Source organism: Gallus gallus, chromosome 22 (assembly GCF_016699485.2).
Source record: "Gallus gallus isolate bGalGal1 chromosome 22, bGalGal1.mat.broiler.GRCg7b, whole genome shotgun sequence".
Taxonomy (NCBI): domain Eukaryota; kingdom Metazoa; phylum Chordata; class Aves; order Galliformes; family Phasianidae; genus Gallus; species Gallus gallus.
In genome coordinates, this window is record NC_052553.1 from 447,936 (window position 1) to 468,372 (window position 20,437).

The following is a 20,437-nucleotide window of genomic DNA, read 5'->3' on the forward strand; positions in this document are numbered from 1 at the left end:
ATTTCAGTTAAGTTTCTCATTTAACCATCTATGTGTTCTCATCTTTATGTTGCTAATTTCTTCTTTCACTGCAGTTTCATTTGAATATATCCCTTTATTCATTCTATGGAAGTCTTAATTTTTTTTCTACTTGTTCATCGCTGAACAGCAAATACAATGAGTTAGTTGCCACATTCCAAAAGATGTGCAGTAAAATGCACAAGCGAGATGAATACTGTTCTTGTAACACTTGCAATTTGCACTCACCAGTAGCAGCTCAGCAAACCATCAGCTGCTAGCAGACCACTTGCCTGCTCACTCTGGTCAGTAGGCTGTCCCATGGAAGGTAAAATGCAGTTAGCAAATGTGTTCATCCCCAGGTGTTTGAGGTTGGAGACTTCTGACAAGACCTTGATTCTCCCAAAAGACTTGCTGAAGTATATCAAACTCCTTCTCCACTTGCAGCATTGCAGTCTGAACCTCATTGTTCTTTGCAGAGCCCACAGTGAGGGTTGTGCCCAGGCATCCCACTAGAGTGGTAGATAGCGTAGTCCAAATCAAGGCGTGTGTCATGGAATTTATCTCCCATCCCGTTGCTTTGGGCTGCAAACTTTTTCTTAATTAAAAACAACCCCTCTCTCTTCCCCATGTTCAAACCATAGCTACATCCTGCCAAGAGCCCTGCAGCCAAGAGGGCTGACAGTCTCCTGAGACCACAACGCTGCTCTATACCAGCTTCTAAGGAGCACTTGTGAACAATGCAGCATACACTGCCCCTAGGAGCTAGGAGCATCACCTCCGTGGCGCCACCAACCCTTGCCGGCTCGATCTGAGAGCTTAAAGGTTAGCCTGGAACCCAGGTCTCCTGTCTGACAGTGTGATGTGCTATCCACACAACTACCAGACTGGCCCACTGGTCTGTTGTGTAATAGTTTTGTGGAGAAAAACCATAAGTGTTATGCTTAAGCAATAAGTCACTTAAACCTAATGAGCTGTTTTATGACAAAAATAAAAATAAAAATTGCTGAGTTCTTCTGTCACTGAATTCTTTGAACTGCAGTTTGTAATCCAGAGCAGAAAAAGAAATGTTTTGGTTTTGCTTTTAAGATGCAACTAAACTGTCTCTTTCCCATTCTTGTGTGTTCAGATCCAAGGTGCTATTATCATGTCCTCCCTGATAGAAGTGGTGATTGGTTTGCTTGGCCTTCCTGGCGCCCTGCTACGATACATTGGACCTCTGACCATCACACCAACTGTTGCTCTCATCGGCCTCTCTGGTTTCCAAGCAGCGGGAGAAAGAGCAGGCAAACACTGGGGTATCGCTATGTTGTAAGTACTCAGGGTGTTATTGATGTAGACCAGTGAGTCCCAGCTGGTAAGTCATCACGGAGGTGTTTTGGAGTGCCAGTGAGAAATCTGAGTCTGCTTGGCTACCAAAGGTAGCGTGGCAGTACTCCCAGCATGGAGAGGTAGAATGTGCAGGAGTCTGGGTGGGATCAGCAAGCAATTAGGCAACAAAGACCGCAGCAACTCAGGGAAAGGAGGAAGGAGAGGAGGCTGACAGTGAGGTGCAGAAAACAGAGAATGTTATGAAATGATAGTTTGTCTGGGAGTCATGGACTCGGTCCATTAATTCAGTGCAAACTTAAAAGCAATTCTGCAAAACACCAGACGGACTAGTGGACAACTTGTATTTCTTTTTTAATGATGCTTTTGCACATTTCTTATTTGGCAAAAGCAAGCAAATAGCTTTGGTAGTAGTCGTCCATTTCCGATTTTTGCTATTTTACTTCTCTGTACACCCAGAAGATGTATATGATGACAGAATACACATTTCCATGGGTGCCAGTTGCTGAGGAAACAGATTGGACTTTTAGGGTGAATATGATTTCTTTTCCTACACAGCTGCTCTTTTTTTTTTTTTTCTTGCTTTTACATCCTACCTTTACTTTTCCATCTTCATTTTCATTCTGTGGAAACTCTGAAGTTGCTTCAGTGAGTGCTATTTCAATCTCACGGTGAATTTGGAACTTATCTATTTCATAGGTAAAATTTAACAGTGATGTGACAGTATTGGAGGACAGCTGTGGTAGCTTCAGTGTGTCTTGTATTATTCTTTTCTAAATTATAACAATTCTTTCAGTTACTGAAGTATAAGTAGGCTGACTGCTGTTCAGCAGGCAGAAATACTTGGAGAGTGAGTTTCAGGCCGCGCTGTGCATATTTCTGGAGGTATAGATGCCAGGGAAACAAACAAAATATGATTACAAGTACAATAGGGAATAGCTGGGAAAAATGAGATGAAGCGAAGACAAAAGTTTCCTGTGAGATGCTGTTGATAAGCAGCCAAATTGGGATGGAAACCACACTTGAGGCAACATGAAATTGGCTGAAGCAGTTGAAGTATCCAATGTATAGCGACCAGCTTTGTACTGGCTCTGGAAGTGGAAGGAATGACTTGATGCGATCAGACTGTGATCTGACATCTGTTAGCACAGTACTTTGACCATGTAAAGTGTTCTGTAAGTGCAGCTTATGATTAAAAGGGCTGTTTAATTCATTATCTCCAGTGTTAGCATTATGGATATTTTTGTAGTTCTGTTATGTTAAGCAGCTGACCCAAAGGAACATTTATTTTCCTGCAAAACAAATTCTGTGCGAGTTGGGACTGATATTGTATCAATCACATAGACCTTTGAGTTGGACATAGAAACCTGTAACGACAGGTGACATTTTGCAGATGGAAAAAATAGATCCATTTAGGAACAGGTTTAAATACTGCTCAGTCAATAAGTATTTCTGGCTTCAGCCATTCACAATGTGTGCTAGAGAGCTGGAAATAACTCTGTAGTCATCTAGTGTCACTCAAAAGTAACTTGATTTCTACAAGATATGGCACTGGAAATGGTCTTGCCTGTTCTGATGGGATAAAATGACTGCGTCACTATCTAGCACAATGGGATAATATTTGTGTAAGAGCTATTTGCCTTTATTAGCTGCAGATGTTATTTGACAAGATTTTTAGTCCCCAGAATGATTTTGTTGACCTTGTTCTGTAGGTGACAGACTGAAATAATTTAATGATAAAACACAACCCAACCGTCTCTAAAAGGGGAAGGTATTCCTGAAGTTGTCTCTGCTTGTGAAGAAAAGTTCATGTCCTGTCTCTGTGTCCTGCTTAGCCTCATGCCATGCAATGCATGTATCCTCACTGTGTTAAATGATCGTGGAATCATAGAATGGCCTGGGTTGCAAAGGACCACAATGCTCATCTGGTTCCAACCCTCTGCTATGTGCAAGGTCGCCAACCACCAGCCCAGGCTGCCCAGAGCCACATCCAACCTGGCCTTGAATGCCTCCAGGGATGGGGCATCCACAACCTACTTGGGCAACCTGTTCCAGTCCGTTACCACCCTCTGGGTGATAAACTTCCTCCTAATATCTAACCTAAACCTCCCTTGTCTCAGTTTAAAGCCATTCCCCCTTGTCCTATCACTATCCACCCTCATAAACAGCCATTAAATGCAGCCTTCCTTTTTTAAACAAAAAAATCCTGGTGACTGTCTGTCCTCAGGGCTGACGTGCTGTTAGGGAGTGGAGTCCATCATCTTTCTGTAATGGACTTCTGGAGGGATGCCAAAGTGTTTCCTGAACGCAAGGGAAAAGGTGTCTTTGTCATTCGACTTCAGTCACGGGGAAAGGCTGTAAATGACGTCCTTGTGGTGCAGAGCTCTTTGTTCCTGGAGATTGAGGGAGAAAATGAAGCTCTGTTCTGTTTCATGCAAGCTGAAACTGATCCTGGATAGGAAAGGGAGGGATGCTTTAATTCCGTCTTTTTTTCCCCCTTAATAAATCTGGTGAAAACATAAGCTCAAATTGCAGGAAAGCTTTGCTCCTTCAGACAGCTTGACTCTGTAGCCTTTTCACAGCAAAACGCTTTTTGGTTATTTCAGAATTGATCAGCTCCTCCTTCCTTTTTATTTCATATTGCAGCGGGTACTTATTTTAGCTGTTGACTTGCATTATTTCTAACATACAGAGGAGTTTAGCAATTTTGGCAAGGGGGAAATGCATAATACTTAAGGCATCTAAAAACATTAATGACCTAGGTTACTGCTGACCTGCAATTGACTGGAATCTTGGTTTGGGGGCTCTATTCTATTAGTGTTACAGCTAGAATCACATCATAAAATCATACTCTAGTAACATATGCAGCAAATATTGGGGTTTTTAAGAATTGAATACAAATGATGTCGCTTGGGATTATGCAGAATAATTATTTATTTAAAATAAATTCTCTCATTTTGTTTCATCTTGCTCGAAATTTAAAATGTACACTTCTATTAGAAGCCTGAGCAGCCTGAAAGGTGATCAGGTTTGTGCTGAGAAGGATTTTTAAAGGACTGGTGCTAATGACATCTCTTTTGTCCCAACCTCCTCCTTTTCTTGTTCCTTCTCAGGACTATTTTCCTCGTATTGCTGTTCTCTCAGTATGCCAGAAATGTCAAATTTCCTCTACCCATTTACAAATCAAAGAAAGGATGGACAGCATATAGACTGCAGCTTTTTAAGATGTTCCCTGTAAGTAGCTGAATTTATTCTTCAGTGGGCAAAAGTGACTCTAGCTTTATGTTTGGGGGCTTTTTTGCTTGATTTTGATTCAGTAGATACAGTAGATGGCAAAGGTCAGGTAAAAGCTTGAACGTAGTTATGGGAAACTTAACTAGATGGCTCATTTACCATAGGAAATAGTCTCATTGTAGTCTTGCCAGATCCCATCTCTGATGGAGCAATGAGGGTGATGGAGGGAAGGGGTAGAGAAGGACGTATGTTTATGCATGTAGTGAAAGCCTAAATGGAGTCCTTCAAAAAAAGGGATGGCAAGATCATTATCTTTTAGTTTTGTGAAAGCAGCACTCTGTTTCCCCATGTGAAAGGCTTCCTTTATTTCTGTTAACATTAAGACTAATTCACGAGACTAACTCATTAGCTCATGTAAGTGCCCATTTGGAGACTTTTCCATTTGTTAGCAAGAGAGCAGACTTATTCTAAAGCTTCTGTAACAGCACCTTCATTAGAGGAAAAGGATACTCAGCAGATCTATTGCAGGATTTACTGCTTCTTCAGATTTAAAATATCACTTAAGGTCGCACTGAGGTGCATGTGCAGTACTCCGTGCAGAAACTGTTTGCTATTGATGCATATTACCAATGATAGTTGATTTTTAAACAGCTTCTTTATCTTCTTTCACAGATAATTTTAGCTATTTTGGTGTCATGGTTGCTTTGCTTCATCTTCACCGTGACAGATGTCTTTCCCCCCGACAGTTCCAAGTACGGCTTCTATGCTCGCACAGATGCCCGACGAGGAGTGCTCTTGGTAGCTCCATGGTTCAAGGTTCCTTACCCTTGTAAGTATGTTTGGTTGTAAGGGCTGTTTTCTTTTGGTAGTCTATCAATATCATTTTTGCTAGACTTTATTTAGGTAACTCTTGACTCCTAATAACGTGGATGTGACTGTATATTTAACATGGGGCTTCAGGTAAATGGTTGATTCATCTCTGCTTGTCAGTACTGTGGCCAGCTGCAGTTGATGTTACAATAATAAGATTGGGTTATTATGACTTCAGTAGCTCTTTACAGGAGTTACTCATACTTATTGTCAAAGGAATCACTAGTGCATGGAATTTTTACAACTTAATACACTTCCCTGCCCTTGAAGGCAGCTGTTCCTGGATTAGCACAACTGTTAGACAGCTGTGCAAATGTTCTGATGTCCAGAATTGGGCTTATGGGCAAGCTGGTGGATGCCAGTCAGTGCTTATCAAAGTGCAGAAGAGTGCATAGAAGGCAGTGCAAAATGCCTTGTGTAGCATCTTGGTTGATTTTATTCTTTTGCCAGCTACCTCTAAGTCTAAAGCTGTTAAAGGCTTTTTCTTAGGACATGAGATAGAGCTGTACACTAATCTGTGCTTGTGCTGCTCAGAAATTAACATAATCATAACAGAATAATATTCTTCCAGAATAGAGTAATAGAAATTGTGATGAATGGCCATAGATCATAATGAAGCATCTTCACTGTGGTTTTTCATATGCTTTGTTTCTGATTAGTTCTTAGGAAAAAACTCATCTAAAGCACTGCTTGCAAGATGTATAATAGAAGGTTTTGGGGAAAGAAGAGGCAGAAAATTTTTCCACCCTGATTAGACCTTTCTTATTTGTGAAGCCTTGTTCTTTCATGTTTGTGTAACTTAAAGTTCCTTTTGTTGCGAGAGACTCTTTATTTCAATGAGATAAAAGCATCAAGGCAGTGGCTGTGGAAAACCTGCCAAGCTTTTCTGCAGGCTTAAATTAATCTTACTTTCCCTTGTACAAAAATTTAGAATTGGAAGTTGTTTTTGCAGTGATCATAGCTGGCTGTTGGACGTTGTCTTCATTTGATAGACTAAACTTGTAACCAAAGACTGAGTTTTCAGAGGAATGATAATAAAGAGGCATTTGCCTCACTGATCTGAATCATTTTTTTCCCCTAAAAGTAGTTCAGCTTCCTTCTGAGCAGGAGGAAAACCCGCAGACATGATCAAAGCAGTTGGTTAGATGGTTATTCCTTTGCTCCTTTAATCTAATTGAACTTGCCAGGCTGCGTGACTGCAAAGGGAGTTTGTTGATTCCATTAAAGAATAATAAATTGCTGTACATTTTGATATCTGAATTGTTTTATGTGGCATGAGAGATTTCAGTTTTGTTTTCTTCACAGTTCAGTGGGGACTGCCAACAATTTCAGCTGCTGGAGTTATAGGAATGCTCAGCGCAGTTGTCGCTAGCATTATTGAATCAATAGGAGATTACTATGCCTGTGCCAGATTGTCTTGTGCTCCTCCTCCTCCTATTCATGCGATAAACAGGTATGTCAAAAAAGGAAAAAGGGAAAAAATGAGTATCAGTTCTATTTTCTTACGCAATTTTTTTTTCCTTGGTACAAGAGAGGATTGTGCTATGATATTATGTGTCGAACACAAGGGCCCAGGATGTGAAATGAAGGATGAAAGAGCTACGTCAAACTCTGATTCAAATGTAATATTAAAAACTTAGTCCCATTCCTACTGGGATCTATAGAAATTAAGAAATAATGCAGTTTCAGTGGGGATGAAGCTCTTAAATCACCTCCCCTAGGAGGACAGGGTGAGAGAGTTGGGACTGTTCAGCCCAGAGCAGAGGAGGCTCTGGGGAGACCTGAGAGCAAGCAGCATTGCAGTCTTTAAAGGGGGTCTATAGGAAAGAAGGAGGCAGACTCTTCAGCAGAGTTTGTTGTGATAAGAAAAGGGGAAATGGCTTCAAACTAAAAGAGGGGCGATTTGGATTGGATATAAGGAAATAGTTTCTTGCTGTAAGGGTAGTGAGACACTGGCGTGCATTGCACAGAGAGGTGATGGAAGTCCCATCCCTGGAGACATTCAGGGTCAGGCTGGACAGGGTTCTGAGCTGTGATCAGCTGTGGGTGTCCCCATTCGTTGCTGGGAAGTTGGACTAGATGACCTTTAAAGGTCCCTTACAACTGAAACAATTCTATGATTCTGCGATTTTAATTTCCTCATTTTAGGAACGTGGTTATCTGAGACACAGAAAATCGGAACACAGGTTGATTTTTCCAGCTGTACTGGAACTTGAAATGTCAATTACAGTAATTCATGTGGGACAGATGCCTTAACAGGCACTGCAGTCATAAAGCACCATGTGAGTGAGTCTACACTAATACAAGTTTGACAATTTTCTGTTTCTGAATTACAGAGGAATTTTTATTGAGGGTCTCTCCTGTGTTTTGGATGGAGTATTTGGGACAGGGAATGGATCCACTTCTTCCAGCCCTAACATTGGTGTCCTGGGCATCACAAAGGTATGTTCTTTACCTTAATCAGTCAGTGACTTGGGTATTATTTTGTCATCCTGTGGTTGGTTTATGCTTTTTTCCTATTTCGTAGCTACGCTTTGTGCAGACTAAACTTTATACAGTATTCTAAATTTAAGTGTCAGCCATTGTCTAATAGAAATCCATTCTAGAAAAGGGTGCTAAAATCTTATTCTAAGTAAACAGCAGTTTAAAAACATTCATAAAGCAAATGATGCTAAATAAACTATCCTTTTGAAAACCAGCAAAGTATTCCAGGATTGTAGTGTTCTTAAGTTGAGGCGTAGACACTGTAGACTGCATTGAAATTGATATTCCTTTGGATCTCTTAGCTCTGAAACTGTTGCTAGAGGACTGTTTTCGGTGTCTCATTTTTGACACAATGAAATATAAGTTGAGATCCTTAGGTCTTGTCTACATCTGTACTAGGACATTACATTGACAGGGCTAGAGTAGGAGCTGCAGTCAAGGTAACTTCAAAGTTAAAATGTCTCCATTGTGATATGTTTATAAATCACTGAGCATGATTAAGGGATTACATTTTGGGGGGGTGTCACTCAGCAAGATATGTAAGCAATTGAGGAATTCCTTTGTTTATGTACTGAACTGGAGGGGTGGTTGAGTGCTGTGCTGAACTGGGGGACCTTGGCTGCAGATGGATTTGCTTGACATTGTTAATTTAACCTTGTTAAGAAGTATCAGCAAAATCAGTAAGAGCAATTTACGTTGTAACTGCGTACATCCTGTTGTGTGTTTGGCTTGGGAGCTATAAATCTACTTCATGCAAGCAAGATATGGAATGTGTGTGCTCCTCTTGAAATAACTCATCCCCCAACTTAATCCAATATAGATGATGGATTTATCTTCAGCCATATTTTTTCTTCTACACAAAGGATGGCTCGGTTTGCTTTTGCAATGGAATACAAATACTAATAGCACCATCTGCTGTCTGTATAAGTCCTCCTTTCAGTTGGTGGAAATTTCCTAGAAGAAATTTGCTAGAAAAATCCTTAGAGAAAGGTTTATTTTGTTCTGCTCTTTCTGTTGTTCTCTTTGTAGTTCCATGAATTAAAAAGTATGCTTTTATTAAGTGTGCAGGAATGAGCATGCATTTTCTCTTGAAACAGAGAACAGTTAAGTAGAATTAGGTTTGTTCATAGAGCATGATGGAAGAGTTTAATGTGCCTTATCCCGAGTGGCACAGCTGGAAGGCTGTGCTCCAGTGTTTTGCCCTGTTTTGCTATCTGAGTATTTGTCCCTAAAAAATCTAAACAGCTTTGCAACTTCAATTCATATTAGAATTGATCTGTACAACTTAGATATTCTCCTGTTATTTGGAAAAGGCAGTCTTGAGTGCTCATGAGCAGAGGCTAAATAATTCTAATGATCCCATTATACCACTGCAACACTTGAAAAGGCATATACCTGCCTTGAAATTAGTATTGGTTGCATTTAGAATTTTAAATTCAAGGCTTCAACTGGACGGAAAGACTGCAGAGCCTTTGAGCTATACTGGATGAGAGGGTGATTGATTAAAACTCATTTGTTAAGCCAAAATTATAGACTGCTTATGCCATAATAAAGATGGACCCACATCATCGATAAGGTACATCCTTACTCATGCTTTCCAAAACAATCTCTTAGCATGTATACAAATGCCTTGGAGTAATTACGTAGTTTAAGCTAGATGCTGACCAAGATGCTTTCAGTAGCTTTTAAATCTCCAGTGAAACTTAATATATTTGGCTTGTAGAGGTTGATCAATGTCACTATCATGGGGATTTTTCTTTCTTTAAAGCATCTGGTTATTTCATACAGCAAGGTAATTTTAGACCGAAATGTTGGTGCTCATAAGGAAAGGAATATCTTTATTTACACATAAATTGGGGAAGTTGCAGGCTAACTTGTATAGATTTAACTCATTTAGCTCAGTCACATGTGATCAACAAATAAATTTCAAGTTCCCTTTGAAACACAGTATTCTAACAAAAGGTCTGCAGAGAACTTTACTAGAAACTGCTCTACCAGCATAACATTTTTATTTTTATTTTTTGTTCCTAGTGGACCTCTTAAGCAGTGTAACACTATTAAGATGTTGAACATTCAGGTTAATCAATTGCAATTACAACATAATGCCAGAGAGTAACTGTCCTGACGTCTGGATGCTTAAATTAGAAAAGGGAAGGAAATGCAGACACTTGGTTTCAGCATTAGCACAGCCATGATTTGCATCTGAAGTGCATTCAGTTTTGATCTCAGAGGGATGTTATAAAATCTCCTGATAATCTGTCTAGAAAGGTTGTTAATATGTATTACTGTGTAAAAGGGTGGCAATACTTGAGTTGTTTTCGCTTGCATTACTGCTGATCTGTTTATAATCTCTCCTGCTTATGGTCTACTTATTTTCTGTAGTGTGGATGAGACCATGCTACGTGATTATAGTGACTACAGCACTTGCAGATGCTTTTGTTAACGTTAATTAAAACAAATTTAAAGTTACGTTAGAACTGGACTGCAGCCATGTTACAGATGTCTGAGGCGTTTGTAAAGGCTCTGCAGCCTGCAAAAAATATGTGGAAGTTTGAACATGAAAATGAATAATGCAAGGGATGAGGATGGATAAAGTGTAGACTTTTTGCCAATGTGCTTTCCTTTTTGTTCTCCTGCAGGTTGGAAGCCGCAGGGTTATTCAGTATGGAGCAGCCTTCATGCTTTTGCTTGGGATGGTTGGCAAGTTCAGTGCTCTGTTTGCATCCCTGCCTGACCCCGTGCTTGGTGCCCTCTTCTGCACTCTCTTTGGTAACGTATGTTTTTTGCTCCTCTTCATGTATTCTATGGCAGTATCTTTTTACTCCAGTGCTGCATTTGTGTTGCTCTTTTTATTATTTCAAGAAAAAAAACAAACCTAAAAACTCGTTCTGCTTTTATTTAGGGATGATTACAGCTGTGGGTCTCTCCAACCTCCAGTTCATAGATTTGAATTCTTCTCGCAACCTGTTTGTACTTGGATTTTCCATTTTCTTTGGACTTGTCCTTCCAAGCTATCTCAAACAGAATCCACTGGTGACAGGTATGTGTTCCTGTTCGTATACATGAAGTCCGTAGTAAATAAATAAGAAGAAATCCAACTTATTATGGAGGCAGTAAAAGCTATAGGAAAATTAATTTGGATGTTGAAATCAGAGTTGAGTGTTTCAGTGGGGTATATCTCAAGTTGTCCTGCTTTTCTGGGTAAGACTGCAGAACAGTGCTGGGACAGAATTGCCAACTGGACTGAAAGAGGGACTGCAAAGGTGAACCTGAGTTGTGAAAAGCGTTGAAAGAACAGGTGGAAGTACTAAGTTGGACTTGAAAGCTAAGAGTTTGTTTTCATTTTTCAGCTTTTCTTGTCACTCTGGACGTGTGTGGAATCTGAATTTTAATACACTCAATTTCAGACTGTTGCTTTTTGACAGTGAATGTCATGAAAGGAAGGCTCTGCAGAGGGGCACTGAAACTGATTTTGGAAAGAAAAGGTTTTCTTACAGCTGTCAGTTCAGAACTAGATTTAAGAGCATAGCTAACCTTCTTTAGCTTGCATAGAAAAGTAGGTCATTCAAGCAGAGAGTTAGGTTATGATATTAATACAGTGCTCTTCAGTGGAAGATTGAGCTAATTCCTTACTGAACTCAATAGCAGTTTTCCCTTGTAAATCAATAGAATGTGCATATGTGTGATTAAAGCTCAAGCACACAGTAAATTATTTTTCTTTTCTGTTCTAGGAATAGCAGGCATCGATCAAGTATTGAATGTTCTTCTCACTACAGCCATGTTTGTTGGTGGCTGTGTTGCATTTATTTTGGATAATACCATTCCAGGTCAGTGTGAACTGTTGTTTTACCTGCAATAGTGACTGCTTCTCTGAATGATGATAGCACAGCATTTCAAGGAGGGAGACAGGAGGAGGTGAATGCTGCTGCTTTTGTTGATTTTTCTGGAACAGGGTACTTCATTCCTGTATGCTTCAGATTGTTTGATAATGCTTTGATCCCTTTTCAAGTTAAGATCTCAATTTTCTTTAAAAAGAGAAAATAGGGGGGGAAAAAAAAAAAGCCAAGGCAGAAGACACTTAAAGTCATAGAATCCTTCGTGTTGGAATGGAGCTTTAAAGGTCATCTGGTCCAACTCCCCTGCAATGAGCAGGGACATACACAGCTAGATCAGAGCCTGGTCCAGAGCATGCTCCAAACTTCTCCAGAAGACACAGAAAAATATTTTGGGATTCAAAATATTCCATTTTGAGAGCAAAAATTTGCCTCAACTTCCAGATACGTAACTGTGTTTTCCAGTATTTTTATTTCCTCTTCCTAGAAGATTCTCCCAGTGCTTTACTGAACAGGGCAGGGGGTGCCTGAGCCTTGAGGCTTGCTTTCTTTCTGCTCTTACTCCTAGTATGTGTGTGTATGTGTGCCTATTTATTTTATTTCTCTACTTCTAGGAAGCCCCGAAGAAAGGGGAATACGGAAATGGAAGAAAGGGGTTGGTAAAGGAAGCAAGTCACTGGAAGGCATGGAAACATATGATTTGCCTTTTGGCATGAACTTCATCAAAAAATACAGGTGTTTCAGCTTCCTGCCCATCAGCCCTACCTTCATGGGTTACACGTGGAAAGGCTTCAGGAAAAGCAGTAACTGCAGGAGTTCAGATGAAGACTCAGAAGCTACAGTATAGCCTTAGTTGAAACTATATTATCTAGTTGTAGTAAAAGATGTATTTGCAGTTTCTTGCTGATTAAGAAGCATTAAAATATATGTTTTGTATATCTGCATTTAAATTCTGGAACCAGAGCTGAGACAGATTTAAAAAAAAAAAAAAGAGGAAAAAAAGCTTTCCTGTTGTGGGTGGTGGTAGCCAGATATAGTGTCTCTGTTGGATTTCTTTTCTTCTTTTTGTCCAAAGCTACAGATACCTGCGTACCCAAGTCTGCTTGTTTTAGATGGGGCTTAGGTTCCTGAAGTATGTAGGTGCTATTGAGAATGTTACTTTTTATGGTGATTTTTATTTAAGTCATTGATGCTGGCATTTTTGGCTCACTCATTGCTGGCAATGTTAGTCATGCCAGAAAATCTGAATCCTGTGAAAAGGAAAAAATAATAATTCTAATTATGCCTAATCACATATGTATTGTTTCTGACCACTGATTTGCACATTCCATAGTTTCAGATCCCTGGAAACCAGACTTAGTTTAAACTGGCAAATCCTGAGAGTATTTTTCAGATGGCTTGATGGTTCGGTCAGATGTCCAGCATTAAGACAGAAGTTTCCATAAGAACTTTGCCTGTGGAAAACTCTGAACGACTTCTGTTGGCTTCTTGCTTTAGAAAGAATCACTCATGTCGTATCAGTTTGCATTTTTAAACTTTTCCTTTTTCTGCCTGGCTTTTAACCACCTAACTACTGTCCAGGAGTAGGTTTTCTTTAAAGGGATGTATGTAGCTTGAGTTTTATAGAGATGGGAGACTTAACTTCCAGGTGGGACCTGATAGCAGTTCTGACAGTGAAATGAATGTATGCAGCTAGATGTTTCTTGAACAAGAAGGCTAAAAAAAGTGGTTCAAAGGGATTAACACCTGTATGGACATGGTCAGATTGCAACCAGCATTCACTGGTATGCATCTGTGCAAAATTTCTTGTTTGGCTGCTGAGATCCAGTGCTGCCTATGATTGGCTTCTGTTGCATTGCCTCTCTTTTTTTCCCTCTCTTTGTGGGATTACTGTAAAAGCTCGCTACTTCTACAGAGGTGATCTTGAATGGCAGAGACACTACATTTGATGTCCTCATCCACTGGATGGTTTAACGGGTATTGGGTCCAACCAGGGCACCATTCAGATATTTTTTTTTTTCCTGGAATAGTCTCAGCTCTGTTGTTATGTGAGTGTTCATGCTCATCATGCATTCATAATTAAAAGTTTCATTCATGTTTAATGTTCTTACTATTGCAAGTTAGTTTTAGACTTCGGTGTGGCCCCAAAAGCATTTTTAAGCTGTGGAGATCATCAGGGAAATGTAGTGTAATGTAATTTCAAGGCCAGTATGCTCTACGGTGCTTGCGTTTTGTGTTCCTGGAGAAACGTAACAGTAGATCCTGTAATTCACTAATACATTTATCAAGGTTTGACTACTGGACAGGAGCGCAGGAACTCTGTTTTCTGAGTCTACTTCCACGTGAATTTGTTATTGGTTATTGAAGCATGGATGGGTTGGGGTGGGGAGGGCAAGGAAAGAACTTTATGGATCAGTACTGAGTAGTGTAGGATTGGAATTATTCCATTGATATCCTTTTTCAGCATGTCATGGCTGTTTCCAGAAACATAAAATAATACTGTTGTTTGGTTTTTTTTTTCCATAACAAAGCATGTGTTTGTTCCTGCTTCAGGGAACTTTCAGTAGTTTGCAGTCTTCGTGTCAGTCGGTCTATCTTGAAAGCTGGTCAGAAGAGTTGTGTCATAGACAAGGTTGGTTTGCCTTTAAAACTAAGTCATTTGTAGCGAGGTGGTAGAGTTTCACATCCACTTACAAATAGATTTGAGTGTGGAGACTTCTAATTAGTGGCACAAAGCTTCCAAATTTCCCAACTTCACGTGCGACCAAAGATGTGTGAGAGAGATGGAGGAGTTAAAATAAACGGGCAAGGAAACAAAAGAAAATCCAGTCATGTATGGTAGTTATCATCATGTAAAATGCCAAAGTTCATGGTCATAAAAATGTTGAGAGAGGCAAAGTTTTGGTATTCAGAGCACTGCCACCTCTTAAATGCTGAAGTGCATCACTTCCAGCGGTGCTCCTGGGAGCTTAGCACAGCAGTGATTGCTGTGTCCTGAGGCTTTGCTCAACTTTCCCCCCAGATATGAATGCTTACACATTGAAGAGGCAAGGTGATGAGAAATAAATAGTGATCTTCTCTCACCTTTGGATGGAGTGAAGCTTTCTGTGCTCTGCGCTGTCTTCACTTGAGCATGTCAGAAAGAACTGCCAAGATGATCTGTGACACTTGGGTTAAATTAAGGCAATGAATCCAAGGATTTTTTCCTTCTTCCTGGGGCAGAACACCACCCCTCTCCAGTGGCATGGGCCAGGCTTATCCAAAGAGGTGAAACCTATGACTCTGTCCAACTTGGATCTAATTCTTTCTCAGCTTTTGGTTCTACCATACTGATTCTACGGACTGGCTGAGAAGTGCAGTAGCATTTAGCTGGCATGCTTTGCTTTTCTAGCCACTTTACTCAGTAACACTAAGATAAATAGTTGTAGTTAGCAGTCATTTTTGTAACCGGATTTGTATCACGTGTAACGACACTGTCAATCTTACTACAGATATGAATGGTGAGAGAAGAGCCTCAGTTTTGCAATGGAGATCTGCTGAAGCACGTGTAATGTATAGCAAAAGGTTATGATAGTGTTGGTGGTGTTTCCCTGGACGTGCAGGGAAGGTTGTGATGCAGCTGCTGCACCCTGAATGTTTGTATTGAAGCACGCATCTACATAGAGCTTTGAGGCAAGCAAAGAGCAGAGCTGACAGGCAACTTGCCTTGGAAAGAGAAGCTCCCCTTTCTCTTTCTGATGCACCTGGAACAGTCCCAGGGCTGCCACTCAAAGAAGGTGCAGTGCAATGCAATGCTTACTTTCCTTTGTGAGGGAAGTGCTGAAATTGCCCCCATTTTTGTACAAGTGGCAGGCAGTCGTGGACCCTAAATATTCCTCCCATGTCCAGTTTTCTACATTTGAGTCTTAGCATGGTTGGTGTGAAATGCCCTTACCTGGAGGAGAACAGGTTGAGCTGCGGTGCAGCAGTTGCTGCTGGTTTGAAAAGCACTTAAATCCTTTGTGTCAGCTGTTTCCATCTGGCCTTCGGTGTGAGAGGGCAGCTGGGTATGGCTTACACATGTGACTGTACGTGCAGTATTGTGTTTGTCTCACGTCTGTGATTGCCTGCCTTTCAAACCACGATGCTGAGCAAAGCTACCTACAGCAGACGCCACCTGATGGATGAGCGAAGAGGCAATGAGACATTTTGACCAAACGTTGAGGTGGAAGGGCAAATATTCATGGTAGAAATATCATTTTGTCATATCAGAGATGGTTTAAAACGTGTGCAAAAAGACACAACTTTGGGCTTTTGTAATCAATCTTGTATTTTTTTTTAGGTTAAATTAAGGATTGTTGCTAACATGTTGAAACACGTTTTTCTAAAGCAAATACGTGCAAATTATACCTATAGAAATTTAGGTTTCATAGCGAGCTCAGCTATGACTGATTAATGTTGTCATATTAGAATGTGTTGGCAGAGGGACGTGATCAGTTACCTCGCTGAGAAAGTTCAACCTTTAAACCCAGAATTTGCTTTATGCCTTTTAATACTGACTTGAAATATGACAACTTGGTTTGTACATGAATATTGCAGTATTTTATTTCCATATATTAAGAATAACATTTCCACTCAGGATAATGACCTCAGTTTTCCTGGGAGGGAGTGGTATGATTGTCATGACAATGTCATGTGATGGTAGAATTTCTTCATTGACGAATCTATAGTAGTTGTGTATACTTTATTTACCCATCTTTATGTTCCTACCGAAAACTAAAGGGTTTCTTTGTTGTTCATCTCCCTACTGAGATCTCAGTACTCCCGGTGCAGAATTGGCTCTTGCAAACTGAAATCCTCAGTGCTGTTTATACCACAGTCAGTGGTGTGTCCGTAGCAAAAGGTGTTCGTTTGTGGTATAAACAGCACTGCAGGCCCACGTGGTTTATAACAGCCAGCTTCCAATGGTTTCAGTTAGCCATTGGATGTCCACACAATCTAATACAACCTGTGCTTAACATGACTGTGTATCAGTGTAGAAAATGCATGTGACAGACCAGCACAACCCACAGTGTTTCCTTTATGTGGCCTTCTTAAACCAAAATCTGCTTGAGTAAGTGGGTCACGTTTTCTTTTTTCCCCAAAATGTCCCACTTGGTGCATGTTTTGTACTATTCCTTGCCAAGGCCAACAGCCTTTCTGGGGCATGGGATGGCAGACACTCCATGCTCTCACGTTTCTGTAGCTACAACAGGTCATTACAGTATTGGAGGAGGCCACAAGTTTGCCGGTGTTCAGCTTCTGCCCATGAGTCCATCCAGTTGAGTGCTGGGCTGCTTTTAAGTATTGGGGATCTGTGTTTAGAAACATCCCAACTATTCCTGTCTAGTTCTAATTCGACTGTGACTGTGCATTGTCATCCATACATATTGATAGGAGAGAGATATTTAGAATTGCCTTGTGTATTATCTGGCATTTATTACATCTTTCCAGGTCAACCATCTTGCTGCCAGTCCAAATTATTGTACTTGGTCTCTTTATGACAACCTTGGGCGTAACAAACTATTGACTGTTCTTAGGCAGTGGGGATAAATATTTCTTTCTTTCCCATGACTTTTTGTGACTGACTTTGGCTGTAAAACTTCTTTGTTAAGCAAGAGGGTTTTTCTTCCTTTTTTTCCCCCTTCTTCCCCCTTTTTTTTTGTTGTTCTGAGATGTGTAATTCTTTTATGGAGTTTTTGTTTTGTTTTAATTTCGTATTTTTTTTTTCTAACATCGCTTCATTAAACAAATATTTAAAAATGTAATATTTGGACCAGATGTTGTGAATAATAGTAGATAAAGCTATTTTATTCTGTATTTTTAAAGCTGTTCAGTATAAATAAACGCGGGCATAGATGCAACTGGGCGGCGTGCTGTTCTGCTTGCTTCTGGCATCTCCCAAAAGGAGACAATCTATGGAGAATCCAGATGATGCCAAGACCTCTATCTCATCATACTAAGTGCTGTTGCAGCAGTACAACTGCAGGTGCCCTCCTGATGCAGAGCTCTTACCATGAAGACGTTTGATTGCAGATCAATCCAGATCTTGGTCTGTTGGAAGTGACACCATTTGCAGTATGTATGTCTTAACAGAACCATTTGGACAGCCAAGGAACAGCAAAACAGAGTTGACCCATTTATGTGGTCAACACTGATGCTTTTCCAGGCTGTGTCCATGCAGCAAAGCTGCTAATTACTGATCTCCTGATTAAGAATAAGTCTTAGGGTTGGGTGGTTGCCTAAATTGGGTGCTCTGTAGCCTCTCAGGCCCCAGTTGAGTGCTGCTGTTGGCTGGAATGGTACGTGTGGGCACACACAGCACCTTCAGTCTTCTGCCAGCTCTCGGGGTGTCTGAGCTGCTGTTGATGTTAATTTTAATTAAAGCACCCAAATACCTCCCTTCATTTAGGCTTAGCCGACAGACCAACCTGAAAGCTGCACAGACAGCAGGCAACAGATGGGAAGAGGAATGGCAAAAAGCCACCCCAATCAGAAGTGGAAGCTGGGTGGGTTTGTGTCTACGAGCAGCAATGAAAACCACTCTGATCTTAATCCCAATTAATCCTTTGTCCGACTGGGTCAGAGCTCTGGAAATCATTGGGTTTCCTACTTGTGCACTGCCTGAATACAGATTCAGCATCCCAGAATGAGCAGCTTTGTGCTGGGCGGATTCTCAGAAGGATTTTCAGAATGAGACCCATCCTGAAATGGGAACGGCGACCACATAGCAAAGAAATCCCCGTTAGCCATGAGCGGAAGCCTTTAAACGAGAACATCCCTTCCCATCTGGTTCCTGGAGGCTGCCGAGCAGCCAGCAGATGCTCCTGGGCTAATGTGAGCCCAAGTGCATCATATTGTTTGGTATTTAAGGACAATTAGCTCGGGGGGCCTTCAAGCTGAAATGCTGGAGAGCAGCCAGGGTGCGAAAGTGAGTTTGGATGTGTGCTGAGTCCGGGAGGAAATGGGGGAATTTGGGAGCGTTTGGGATCCGGTGCTTTCCACTTGGGTTTGAATAACTTCCATCCAGTCTCCATATGGGAGAAGCAACAAATCCCCCCAACCCAAAGGTGTGGAAGGCTGCAACCACACACACCGCACAGCGTTCAGCACAGAAAAGCTGATGTAACGCAGTGCAGCTCAGGGGAAACTTCAGCTTCAGAGCATCCTTTTCCTGTAGGACCGCAATGGGGCAGAATTTGGGGTCTTACTGTTTTTTCCCACATGGGATTGGTTCCCGTTGTGTTTACTCTCACTGCTGCGGGGTGGGTCTCTTTATTTAATTTTCTCTTATTTATTTTTCGCTCTGCTTGCTTTAAGGACAAACCCCCATTTCAGGGCTTTGTGCAGCACAGGCAGCTCTGCTCCGCTCTGGGATATGGCCACAAAGGGCCTCTCAGCTCCGCCAGCCCCGAAGATGCTGCTGGAATATCAATAATCCCCCCCTTCTTGCCCCCCTTCGCAGCTCCTTTTGCCATGTCAGTGTTTCCCCACGCCAGATGGCTCCTCCTGAACTCCTCATATTTTACACACACACACTGATTACAATCTGCAGTTGTGAAGAGCTGCTTGTTTTGCTAAACCAGCTGTTTGGATGATTCCTTTGTTTCTGCCTCTTTATTTATTTTTTTCCCCTGGTGTGGGCTGTTTCTATTTAAATTCCTTTAAAAAAAAAAAAAAAAAAGGAGAAGGGGGGAAAAAAAAGCCCAGGGAAGCCACAAAGCAGTGGGAAAGGTCAGGAGCAGACAAAGGCTCTGCTGCTCTGGCAGAATACTGAGTGCCTCTGTGCACCCCCAGCCCTCCCCCATGGCTGTTCGCCGGCCCCATAGCACCATCCCAAAGGCAGAATGGCAAAGTGTGGAGCGTGCATGGATCTGAATATCTGATATTGTGAATATCACAGGGTTTGGGGCATTTCAAGGCACGAATAACTACTTTAGCCTACTTGGCAAAGGCCACAAGGCATCCCCAGGGTGTTCCGCACAGAGTTGGAGCTGATTGTGAGAGCATTTCCAACCTGGGTGCCTGGGATGGGGCATCCTTTGGCACTGCAGGCCTGCTGCTGCTTGGGACAGGGCATGTGAATTCCCAATTCAGCTGTGGTACTGAGGATGGGAAACCCAGTCCTGGTACCTGAGATGGAGCATCCTTTGGGAACGTGCTCCTGGTAGCTGAGATGGGATATCCCTTGGTTAGACACTCGTGGTACTTGGGATGAGACTTGTGTGGGGAATGTAGTGCTGATACCTGGCATGGGGCATCCTTTGGGACTGCAGTCTTGGTACCTGGAATAGGGCATGTTTTGGGAATTCAGCCTTGGTACTTGGGATGCGAAGCCCAGTCCTAGTACTTGGGTTGGAGCATCCTTTGGCATTGCAGTCCTACTATCTGGGGTAGGGCATGTTTTGGGAATGCAGTCCTGGTACCTGGAATGGGGTATCCTCTGGGATTGCTATCCTATTACCTGGTACTGGAAACCCAGCTCTGGTACCTGGGATGAAATAACCTTTGGGAATGCAGTCCTGGTACCCGGGATGGGGCACCTTTGGGAACTCAGCCCCCAGGTGCCCAAGCCAGGTTTCATTTATGACCATACTCCCACAAATGGGACATCCCGTGGGTTCCTCCTCCTGCACACCACCCATCTGCCTGAGCCGGGCATCACGGAGCGC

The 20,437-nt window shown here is 41.6% G+C and overlaps 1 protein-coding gene across 8 annotated transcripts in view; it reads left to right on the top strand.

The window, feature by feature from the left end:
- The window catches only part of SLC23A2 (solute carrier family 23 member 2), a 54,167-nt gene extending 36,538 nt beyond the window's left edge, over positions 1 to 17,629 (top strand). For 7 of the 8 annotated variants that reach the window (XM_046903359.1, XM_046903358.1, XM_015297306.4 and 4 more), the window contains 9 exons: positions 1,127 to 1,308; positions 4,440 to 4,560; positions 5,233 to 5,389; positions 6,736 to 6,883; positions 7,767 to 7,872; positions 10,554 to 10,683; positions 10,817 to 10,954; positions 11,646 to 11,741; positions 12,362 to 17,629. In XM_046903359.1, the coding sequence (XP_046759315.1) occupies positions 1,127 to 1,308; positions 4,440 to 4,560; positions 5,233 to 5,389; positions 6,736 to 6,883; positions 7,767 to 7,872; positions 10,554 to 10,683; positions 10,817 to 10,954; positions 11,646 to 11,741; positions 12,362 to 12,594 (1,311 nt within the window). In that variant the 3' untranslated portion in view covers positions 12,595 to 17,629. The remainder of the gene's footprint in view (positions 1 to 1,126; positions 1,309 to 4,439; positions 4,561 to 5,232; positions 5,390 to 6,735; positions 6,884 to 7,766; positions 7,873 to 10,553; positions 10,684 to 10,816; positions 10,955 to 11,645; positions 11,742 to 12,361) is intronic. The other variant, NM_001145227.1, reaches the window with a different exon arrangement.
- The last annotated feature ends 2,808 nt before the right edge of the window (positions 17,630 to 20,437 follow it).